General features: G+C 37.9%; 1 protein-coding gene across 5 annotated transcripts in view; it reads left to right on the forward strand.

Moving 5' to 3' along the window:
• Positions 1-12,226, forward strand: part of FANCC (FA complementation group C) — a 284,060-nt gene that overhangs the window by 88,274 nt on the left and 183,560 nt on the right. For all 5 annotated transcript variants that reach the window (XM_059412307.1, XM_059412308.1, XM_059412309.1 and 2 more), the window contains one exon: positions 11,782-11,995. In XM_059412307.1, the coding sequence (XP_059268290.1) occupies positions 11,831-11,995 (165 nt within the window). In that variant the 5' untranslated portion in view covers positions 11,782-11,830. The remainder of the gene's footprint in view (positions 1-11,781; positions 11,996-12,226) is intronic.

Raw genomic sequence — 12,226 nt, forward strand, 5'->3', positions numbered from 1 at the left:
TCTTTTTCATTTGCTCTATTTTGAATGCAGGCCATGTTGTCTTGGTAGCTAACACTGTGAACCCTCGTGGATAGTGGTGTATCTTTGTGCCATGGTGATCTCAGTTAATACAATAGTACTTTGCAAGTAGCAGAGTAACTTTCAAGCGGTGTATAAATGAGAGAAGAGGGGGAGGCAGTGATCCTAATCAGACACGACTTTTTTTTTTTTTTTTTAAGATAATTTATCTGTTTGAGAGAGAGCAAGAATGCAAGTGCAGGGGCGAGGGGCCGGGTCGGGGGAGTAGGCAGAGAGAGAGAGAAGCAGGCTTTTGGCTGAACAGGGAGCCTGATGGGCTCGATTCGAGGATTCTGGGATCATGACCTGAGCTTAAGTCAGACATTTAACCAACTGAGCCATCCAGTCACCCCTAGAGCTGACACCATTTTGAACCAGCCCTGTTTCAATATCTGATGTTTGCTGGCTCTGATGGCTGGATTCCCTCGCTACTTTATCCCTCTTACTTCTGCCTCCTTCCTCTGTAGGATCTCCTCTGATAGTAAGAAGCAGAGACATGAGAAGTACATGGGGATCCTTTACTAAACAGTCGATTGCATTTGGGTGTCTAAGCTCTCTGTGCTTGTAAGACATTTCTTTAGTCTCTTCTATATGATTATTTCTGAAGTCATTTTATTTTCCCCTGGAAATATATAGTGAGAGGACTAAGATCTTTTGTTGTTTTTAGTCTGTGTATGTGGAGAAGGTGAAATCATGGTTTTGATTCCTTAACACAGGGTAAATGTGCCAAAAGAGAAATAAGAAATGGAAAATGAGTATGTCCTTCCAACTTTCCATGCCATTTGCTTTTGCCACATAAGCATATATAATTTGTGTACAAAATTCTTGTTAAAATCCTGAGTTAATGTCATTGATATCCACCTTTCTTTTATGCTTTTAAATGATGCTAAACATTATTTCTCCAGTTGCTCCAATGAAATGAATATGGGCATAGACATCCATGTGAGGGCATGTACACTAAGCAGACTCATAAGGAGGTCAAAGATTTACGTTTGGGGCAAGATCAAGAATTTGGTATCAGTCAAAAGATGTAAATTCATATCTCAGTTGTCTAGTAAGTGTGCAGATTAACTGGGATACAAAAATTAATGCATTTGTGAAAAAAGTTGAAATTACCCTGAAACTGAAGAATCCTCTCTTTTATGAGGCATGCATTTTGTTTTAGCTGCGTGGACACAGTTTCATTTTGTCTGGTTTAGCACAGACCTCTCACTGGTTACTCTCCCCTGAGTGATGAATTGGATGTCTCTTCAACCTTATGCCCATAGCCCTCTCAGGGCAAAGCAGTAGCCACATAGCTACTGGGAAGAGGGGGCAGGTAGAGAAAGCTGTGGATTTTGTCTTTCTGAGAGCCAAGACTGGGAAAGGGGAGTCATTATTTGAGGATGGGAAGGAGAAAGAAAACAAGCACTAAGATTGTATCTCTGGCCAATTATGACAGTTGTAATATTTTCAGAGGACTCAGCTAGAAAATATAAAATACTTATAGATTCTTTCAATAATTAAAAATTGTTATTGTATTCAGATACTTTAATGATTAGGAACTGTAAGCTATAACATTTTTTCTTTTTTTCCTTTGGGGTAATATCTGGATGGTAAATGTATATTTAGAAGTTGAAGCTTTTTGGGGGGGTAGTGGAAAGTAACACATAGAGGAAAGCACATAAACATGACTCATGGCTTTATAAATTATTAAAATGTCAATACACATGTTACTGGCATCCAGGTCAAGAAATAGAATATTGTCAGCATCCTGATTGCCATTGTTCTTCTTTTCTTCCTCTAATGGTAATAGGATTCCTGACTTTTCAGGGTAACCACTGCAGTTTAGTTTTACCTGATTTTGAACTTTGTGTAAATGAATCATATCTTATATATTCTTACAGGTTGCTTTCTTTTTCTCAATATTATGATTGAAAATTCATCTCTATGCCTGTAGTGGTAGATCCCACATTTTCATTGCTGTATAGTATTGCTTTGTATGACTATATCACATTTAATTCATTCTACTCTTGACTGGCATTTGGGTTCTTTACAGTTTGGGTCTATTATGAACAGTGCTACTATGAACATTCTGCTGGTGCACAGTGCACAGTAACAAATAAGCTTGGAGTGTTCTTTGAGGGAGAGCTTGTAATTTGTGCATTTTTGCATGATTATGATTTACTGAGAGGGATGTGTGAAAATTCCCAGTATGATTGGAATTGATTGTTTCTTTTTGCAGTTAGGTCAGTTTCTGTGTTATATTTTGAGCTTTATAGTTTTTTTTTCATTTCCATATTATTGGAGCATACAAATTTAGAATTGTTTAATCTTCCTGGTGAATCAAACACTGTCATTATTAAGTGACCTTCTTTACCTCTGGTAATGCTTTTTGTCCCAAAGTGTATTTGAGTTGGTACAGTGTATTGGATTTCTTTGGTTAGGTTTGTATGGTTTTTCTTTCCCTATTCTTTTAGTCTCTCTGAATCACCATATCTTTATGTTTTAAATGTGTCTTTTGTAGCAACATATATTTTTTTAAGATTTTATTTATTTATTTGACAGAGGGAGATCACAAGTAGGCAGAGAAGCAGGCAGAGAGAGAGAGAGAGAGAGAGAGAGGAGGAAGCAGGCTCCCTGCTGAGCAGAGAGCCCAAGGCGGGGCTCCATCCCAGGGCACTGGGATCATGACCTGAGCCGAAGGCAGAGGCTTTAACCCACTGAGCCACCCAGGCACCCCCTTTTTTCTTTTTAATTAAAAACTGATAGTGTTATCTACAATAGTCGAATTACAGAAACAGCCCATGTCCATCAGTTGATGAATGGATAAAGAAGATGTGGTGTATGCATACTCTGTCTCACACATACACACACACACACACACACACATATGACTATTACTCAGCCATGAAAATGAATGAACTTTTGCCATTTGTGACAGCATGGATGGAGCAAGAGAGTATTATGTTAAGTAAATGATGAAACTGATGAAATTCATCAGTCAGAGAAAGATAAAAACCATATGATTTCAATTGTATGTTGAATTTAGGAAACAAAACAATGAGCAAAAGCGGGGAGGGGGGGAAGAGAGAGGAAGAGGCCAAGCCAAGAAACTACAGAGAACAAACTGATGGTTACCAAAGGGGAAGGGAATGGGTGAAATAGGTGATGGGGATTAAGGACTGCACCATGGGCACCAGGTGATGTACGGATGTATTGAGTCATGATATTGTACACCTGAAAGTATTATTACACTGTATGTTAACTAACTAGAATTTAAATAAATGTATTTCCTCAGATATTTAAGCCATTGGTATATCATATAATTACTGATATATTTGAGTTTAAATCTACCATCTCACTCTGTTTTTTTTTTAATCTTGTCCATTCTATATTCCTTTTTCTCTCCATTCTTCCCCTTTTGGGGTTTTTTTTTTTTTTTAATTGTAAATTTTTCCGATAACCTGGAAATTATATACTACCTGTTGATATTCTGTTAGTGGATATCTAGAAATTATAGTGTGCATTCTTGAATTATTAAAACCTAATGTTAAGGGACACCTGGGTGGCTCAGTTGTTTGGACGACTGCCTTTGGCTCAGGTCATGATCCCAGAGTCCCGGGATCAAGTCCCGCATTAGGCCCCCAGCTCCACGGGGAGTCTGCTTCTCCCCCTGACCTTCTCCTTGCTCATGCTCTCTCTCACTGTCTCTCTCTCATATAAATAAATAAAATCTTAAAAAAAAAAAAAACAAACAAAACCTAATGTTAACTCTTTTATCTTCATTTTCCTGGAAAATGCGGAACTTTAGAACTCTTTAACTATTTTTTTCCAGGCTTGTATACTGTTGTTTTTATTATATCTTAATTTCTATATATATTTTTAAAACTTCAGTGATATTATTCTTATTTTATATCAAATGTTAAATTAAATTTTTTCACATATCTACCGTTTTTGTTGTCATTTCTTCTCATGCCTCCAGAATTTTGTCTGGGACCATTTTTCATCTAAGAGCAGGCTTACTGGTGGCAGATTCTCTGACATATTAGATGTTTCATTTCACTTTATCTTAAATATTTTAGTTGGGTATAGTATTCTGGGTTGGCCTTCCCCCACACACATTTATTGTATTAGAGGTATGTTTTCTGGCTATCTTGCTGTAGTTTTTTGTATCTTATCCATTCTCCTATATTTTCCATTGTTTTATTTTCCATGTTGAATTCTGTGTAGTTTCTTCTTCTATATATTCCAAGTTCTCTAATTCTGTTTTCAGTTGGGTCTGATCAACTATTGAACCCATCTGTCGAATTCTTAGTTTTAATTAGTTTTTTTTGTCTTGTTTTTTCAGTTTTAGAATTTTAGAATTTCTACCATATTCTTTTATTTGTTTTATTTATTTTGTTCTATTTCTTTTTCATTTTTGTCCATTGTTTTGGAGTTTTTCTTCATGTGTTCTTTTCTTCCTATGTGCTTGATTGTCTTTCATTATATAATTTTTGTTCTATTTGAAAAATTTTTAGGAATAGTTAGATGTTATTTTCCTTCAAAGAGGTGTTTTGTTTGTATCTTCCAGGCTCCTGAAAAAGCTTTTTAACCTTGCATTTTAACTGCATCTTTAGGATCAGAAGTGCATCCCTAAGCCTATGTAACCCATGTGCTAAAATCTTTCTCTATCATTTAACACTGTTTTTCTGATTCCTTGATGATTTTTAAATTATGTTTTTGTATTGCATGTAGCCAACAGGTAGGTTGGTCTCAACTGTATAGTCTACCATTATCTGACATAGGACTGAAATAGGATGCAATTTTAATTAAGTATGTTTCCACTAAAAATATTCTGTACTGTAATTTTATACTTTTGTTTACCTCCCCTGTCTTGGAACTTATGATAGACTTTTACTTCCAGCTATTTACAGTGCCAAGAAGAGCCAGATAAAACATCTTTTGAAGCCATTGGAAAACTGCAGATACTCAGTACTCAAGGGGTTAACACTGGCATGAAAGGAAGTGCAGAGTTCTGAACAGATTCTTTAGCAGCTTTTCACCCTCAGGGCATTGCCATTTCTTGAGAAGCTGGGAGAGACCAAGAACCTGAAGGGGGGGTTAGTCAGGGAAGTTAACAATGCTTTTGGCAATTTCATGGTGTTAGAGAGACGTAATGTTGGATTGCCATAGGAAAAGATTGTTATTCTTACTACCTAAAACTGTAAGGCTTTAATATGTCAAGAAACACCATAAAAGCAGGATAGTGGATAAAAAAGCAAAATCACTGTTTTTTATCCCCTAAAGGATCTAAAATGATCATCAGTTCAGAAGAGCATTCAGGAAAGTGTTGATGGTGAACTTTATAATGGATGGCTCTATGTGAAACAACTGATCAGTTTCCACATTATGGTACATAAGACAACCAGTATGTGCTTTCTCATTTGACTCAAAGCACACACCACTATCAATGAAGTATTCTTGGAAAAAGATTGACCCTGGACCTAAAAAAACTTATAAATTGTGCTCTCAGTTTGTAGGCAATATAGGGGTTAGCAAAACATGCTAACGCCAGAGGAATGCAATCAGCCAACTGCACAAGTGTGGAGGATTCTATTAGTACAGTAGATTCTATTAGCCTCTTCTACTCGTTTTTTTTTTTTTTTTTTTGGATAAATGATATGAAAATCAAGGGGTGATTATTAAAGATTAAGGGAGGCTTATTTTTATATCATTTTATAACAGATTAAAGGAGAGATATCAGTATTGTCCATATGCAATGTGTGGATGTTGTTTGGATACTAATATAAACAACCCAACCTAAAGGGTAATTTAAAAAAAATTTGAATGTAGATGGGTTATTAGATGATTATTTCTGGATTTATTGGGTGTGAAAGATAGTGTAGTTAAGTTTCTTTTTCTTTCCTTTTTTTTTTTTTTTTTGGAGTCATTAGAAAAGAGAGATATAGATCAAAGTATTTTGGGTAAAATGGTATGATGTCTGTGATTTGCTTGAACTAATTAATGGGTACATAGGCGTTCTTTTGGCTGCTTTGTCTGCTTTTTGGTGTATTTAAAAATAGTTATTAAACAGGAAAAAAAAACATAAAAGTTCATTTGTACTATGTAGCCTGTGCCTTAAGTGAGATTATTATAAGCTGTTCTCTCTGTTGGGTAAAAGTCGGCTGTTTATGAGTGGTGTCAGATAAAGAGATGTAAACTTTATTTTATTTGCATAGCATTCTTTTCTGTTAGCTTCATCTGTGAAAACTATGTAACTCTCTCACTCTTAAAGAAGCACAACTTGATTCATAGTCTTAGTAAGACTATATGGAATGGATGAAGGGCAGTTCTTCAGAGCGAAAGTGGGGTGCATTCATATTAAAGGAATAGGAAAAGGTTGCTAGGTGGGCAAAACCACAGATACCGACTACTTTGCACTTGCTGGTTACTTAGGACATTCAGACCTACTGCTGTCTACACAAAGAATTTGTTTTTTAAAGATTTTATTTATTTATTTGAAAGACAGAGATCACAAGCAGGCAGAGAGACAGGCAGAGGGAGAGGAAGGGAAGCAGGCTCCCTGCTGAGCAGAGAGCCCCATGCGGGACCTGATCCCAGGACCCTGAGATCATGACCTGAGCTGAACCACTGAGCCACCCAGGCGCCCCACACAAAGAATTTTTAAAACACTTCCAATTAATATAATTTAGCTTTCCTTTCAAAAAGGGAGATATCTGAAGTAATAATGCGTGGTTAATGCTTCTGGCTTCAGGCCCAAGATTTTTGGATAATGTCAGTTCCTCTTCCCATCTCTGCGATAGTTGGTAAATTACAGACTTTAGAAAATTTATCTACTAATAATATACTCTATATATGCAGTAGTAGGAGCGGGAAAAATGAAAGGGAAGGGAATTAAAAAAAAATTATATGACACAGCAGGAAAGACAAACACAGATAGCATCCAAAAACCTCACTCATGCATTTTGCTCAAGAAGGCATAATTTGCACATGATGATAGAGTACTGCTGGGCACACCCAGCTCTGTGGCTTGGACAGTCAGTCCAGTCACTGAGGCCTGCTATTGGCTCTGCCCAGAATCCAGATCTTCCATACACACTTTAAACACCATTGGATCTGCTGGGACATGTGTGCCAAGTGGCAGAGCACTTTAGCATGAATCAACTGTGCAGTGATTCTTGCTCTGGGTCCTACTCATATTTCTCACTGCCAGAAAATAGGTAGAAGCAGATAAATGGTCTAAAACCCATGTGAGTTTATGTTCATGAGTCCCAGAGATGTCAGCCAAATGTTTTGAAAAGATGCAAAAAAGGTGGACAGTAAAACCCACGTTTGTTTTCTGCGCTTATCCAGCTATCTGGTCCACATTGGAGGCAACCACTGGTACTAGTTTGTTGTTTATCCTTATTTTAAAGGGCATATCCTGACTTGGTACAGATGCTTGGATTGCAAGAAATGTCCTGAAGTGGCAGGCCCTGTATATTCATGGGATTTATATCCCACTATCTGAAATACATGCAAGGCACCTGTGTCTTCTTAATCTCTTCTTAGTCTGTCAGCCTGATAACTTCAATATGGTAGACTAGTGTAATACACTGTGTTCTGAGTTGATACCTCTAAGGGAGGTGAAAGCGGTTCAGACCACTTTCACATGTCCTCAAGTTATCCCAATGGAGAAATGCATTAATTACCAGCTTCATAACTGCATTCTAGGTGCCTGGGGTGGTATTAGTTTTCTCCAGTAGGGTCCACATCTGAAAGTACAGCTTGAGTTGGAGTCACCATTTGATTGTGTCTTTGTAGCGCAATATCATTGACTAAGACCAACTGGCTTCCTGGTTGAAAAGACGGTTTGTTTTTTTTGTTTTGTTTTGCTGTTTTTTTGTTTTTGTTTTTGTTTTTTTTTTTTTTACAGATTATCAGATATCATTTTTTGATAATCCAGTCTTTCACATGGCCATTCCTACTAGAAGGTTATAACAAGGTAGGGTCCCTGATCATAGGCAATACCTCATTGACCTGTATTACCTTCTTGTTCCATGGACTTCTGGTTTCTAATACCCTAATATGAACAGAAGTTTCCCTGCCGTTTTCCATGATTTGGCCCAGTGACCATTTCTAAATTCCTCTTCTTTCTTCAAAGGTTTGTTGCCTGCAGCCCACTATCTGGTTTATATTAGATGTTATATCAGTATATGTGAAACTATATCAGTTTGTAGTTGGTTTTTTTTGTTTTGTTTTCTTGAAACCACAGAAACCAACAGTGGTTAATTTAAGGGGGAAAAAAAGGATTTTGCAGAAAGCCCTGGGTAGTGGACAGAATTAAAGAGCAAGCTGAGGGGCGCCTGGCTGGCTCAGTGGGTGGAACGTGCAACTCTTGATCTCAGCTCAGGGTTGTGAGTTCGAGCCCACAATGGGTATAGAGATTACTTAAAAATAAAATCTTTTTTTTTTTTAAATTTAAAGATTTTATTCATCCATTTGGTGAGAGAGAGAGCAAGAGAGAGAGCACAAGCAGGGGGAGTGGCAGGCAGAGGGAGAGGGAGAAGCAGGTTCCCTGCTGAACAAGGAGCCTAATGCTGGCCTCGATCCTAGATCATGACCTGAGCTAAAGGCAGATGCTTAATCAACTGAGCCACCCAGGCACTCCAAAAATAAAATCTTAAAAAAAAAAAAAAAATAGAGAGCTAGAAGGCTATACTTTGTTAATATAAGGACATGATGTAGGGTCCTTTGGATCTAGACTGAGTGAGTCTTTGAAATGACTTAGTTCCATCTTTATATCATTCTCTTCAAGATTCAGATTCCCAGCACAGGGTCTGGTTTGCCTAACTTGAATCATAATTTCACCTCTCACGGATGGCACAAGGTGCCTTGATTAATAGGCTCACCAAGACTTGGGGAATGGAGGAGTTCTTTCCTTAAGGGACAGTAAGGTGTTATAATCAAAAGAAGGGAGGAGGAATGCTCAACAGGCATAGTCAACAGATGCCCATTCCAGAGTGTTTGGATTAGGTCATCATTTCTCAGTAGGGGTGTCATTGGCCTTTGGGGGAAGGCCGTTTTTCGTGCACTGCTGAACCGATGCATTGCAGTATGCTCAGCATCCCTGGCTCCTGGGCACTAAATGCCAGCAGCACTCCCACTGCTAAGCATCACAATCAGGTCACCCTTGTTTCCCAGTCATGACCATCTCCCCCCAGACAGGCTGTAGAACAGCCCCTCAGGACCATGGCTGCATGATCCCTAAAGCTGTTTCCATTTAAAACCATCAGATGTATTCCTGTTGCTAAGCAAAATGTTGTTTGTAATTTGGCAGTAATAAAATGATGTTTTCTGTCTCTTCTACCAAAAAGGTCTTCGGTTTAGTGTCTCCAGATATCTAAAAAGGCCTCACCTAGAACTGTGTGAACTATGTAAGAAATCCATTAATTTGTTTCTTCGGTTTATTTCCTTGTTGAAGGCACAGACTTTAGAGCTAGACTCTGTGAATCAGATCCCACAACCTGTAGCTCTGCTATTTCCTAGCAGTTACTTCCTTTGGGCTTTTATGTAATCTTACTTTGGGGAATTACGTAATTTCTCTGTGCCTCTGTAAAATGAGGATAATGATAGTACCCATTTCATAGGGTTGCTTACAGGATTAAATTAGCTACTGTGTGTAAACCACTTAACATATTGTCAAGAGCATAGTAAGGATATGTGTGTATAAGCTATTACTGTATTTCTAAAATGGGATATTAATAAAATTTCACATAGATATACCTTAAAAATTTTTTTTCTGGGGAAGTTACCTTTTAAAAGTTCAATTGCTATATCTGAAAAGGCATTTTGTTATGGTGTTTAGTTTAGAACTATACTTTGAAAAGTAGCAGTGAATTATTTATTTCTTTATCTAATATTTATTGTTTGCCAGGCATCTGTTAAATTCTAGGACACAGGGAATTTATATACAGGTAGAGGAAGGAGTAACTAAGTGAGCAAATAACTACTGATGGGATAGGAGGTGTGGAGGAAGGAGCAGAAAGCAGTAATGCAGGAAAGGGTTCCACGTGTTGGTGGAACGGATGAGAGGCCTGGACCAGATGGTACGCAGTGGAGGAGTGGTGGCATAGGAAAAGAGAGCAGGTGCCAGAGCTAAGTTTTTGCAAGACTTCAAAGATTGCAGGAAGGAGCTAGGATCTTTCCTACAGGGAGTCAGGATTTCTTTCGCAGGAAGCTTTTGAAGTTGGGGGGAGGTTTTAAGCAGGAGTGTGCTGGGTGTGATTCTCATTTGGGAAAGTTGTTTTTGTGGACTGCAGAGAAGGAACTGGAGATGGATGGGTGGGAAGAAATGGATGGGAATGGGATGGGATGCAGCAGTGGAATTAGGAAGAAGTGGATAAGTTGAGTGAAATCATGCTTTTTTATTTTAGGAGTAGAATTGACAGGTGTTGGTGATGGCTTGGATAAGAAGGAGAATGAGAGAAAGGGAGGATTCAGGGAGAAGGAATAAATTTTTGGTTATTATGTGCCATTTGACAGGATGCATGTATTTCCCCCATGATTATACCTTTTTTTCCCTCATGGTCCTACTTAAGATCAAATTTTTAGTACTATTTAAAAATTTCCACCTTCCTGCTCTAGTTTTGTGTACTGCAACCAAATTGTATGACCTCCTTAAGTATTTTGATTTTCTTCTTTAATAATGAAACCTCCTTTGTTGTTGTTTTTGGTTAATTGGGACCATTTTATCTGTTAATTATTGCTGCTGAACGTTTAAGCTCACCTTTTGCAGAGCTGTCTTTTGAAATCATATAGCTGAGTATCATCCCTGTCCCAAGAAAGTCAGAGGCCTTGTAAAAGCCTGCACAGTTGAGAAGCAGCCCTCCCTCTTCTGCCCGGTGTGCTTCTTATGGGTGAGGATGGTGAGGAGCTGGGATGGTGGGGGGACACCTGGGTTTATTTAGCCAGCTCTGCCTGAGGCTCATTCTCACTGCGCCACTCCCCAGTTCTTTCTAACATGTACTTCAGGTGTGGTAAGTCACGTTTATGGACGATGTTCTGTCCTTTAGGACTAGTACACCTCCTCAATAATTATAGTTTTTCATATTTTACTAAAATATGATTTCTTCTTGTGAATTAATTGAGATCAAGCATATATACTAGTCTTTAATCAAATAGGTTGCTCAAAATGATGCATGTGGAATGAATTATTTTACTTTTCCTAAAAAGTGAAGAGAGACTGGAAAGAAATTTCAGTAGACAGTAATGCATAGCGAATTTCTCGAACACCTTAATGAGAAGCCAGAAATGCATATAAAACATGAAAACTTCAAAAACATTTTTAGACACAGCCTATTATTAAACACCCGAGGATGTTTTTGATTTCCTATTACATTAAAATACCCAAATGAACTTCAGAACATTTAAAAATAGCTCAATCTTAAAAAGAAGATATAAAGTATTATCAGCTGTGTGCTTTCTGTGTATAATTAGCATGTGTCTGTGAAGGTATAATGACTTCTAGTGGAATATTACTCATGATAAAAGTTCAGATGGTGAGAATTGGAGCTACAGCTGGGTGACACGTTTTAAAATAATTCAATGATGACTCCATCGAAGGCATTCTATTTTAGTCCCTTATATTCCCCCTTTCACTCATCAGTGGAATATGAAATAACCAATAAAAATCCTTTTAAAAATGTTTCATTTTCCCCCTTTCTTCTAGATTTGATGTGTGCTCACTGTTTCTTTCAGTGCTTGGCAGGCCACTGTGAAGGTCCATCACCTTTTCCCTTTTTCAAAGATGGCTCAAGATTCAGTAGGCTTTTCTTCTGATTATCAGTTTTGGATGCAGAAGCTTTCTGTGTGGGACCAGGCCTCTACTTTGGAAACCCAGCAAGATACCTGCCTTCACCTGCCTCGATTTCAGGAGTTCCTGAGGCAGATGTATGAAGTTTTGAAAGAGATGGTAAGTGGTAGACCAAAATAACAAATCTCTACTACATTTAACTAAGCCTGAATGTTATCTGGGGTCAGGGACTTGTGGTATTGACCCGATATATTGTTGGGTTGGAAAGACAAATTATCCATAGGTAATACAGACTGTTTCCTGACCTCTGATTTCTTACGATTTAAATCTTCTCGATTAGTTACATTGTCATATGGGACTTCCTGACCAGTAAAGTTGTTTTTTTAAAAA

The sequence above is a fragment of the Mustela nigripes genome, chromosome 9, assembly GCF_022355385.1.
Source record: "Mustela nigripes isolate SB6536 chromosome 9, MUSNIG.SB6536, whole genome shotgun sequence".
In the NCBI taxonomy this organism is placed as follows: domain Eukaryota; kingdom Metazoa; phylum Chordata; class Mammalia; order Carnivora; family Mustelidae; genus Mustela; species Mustela nigripes.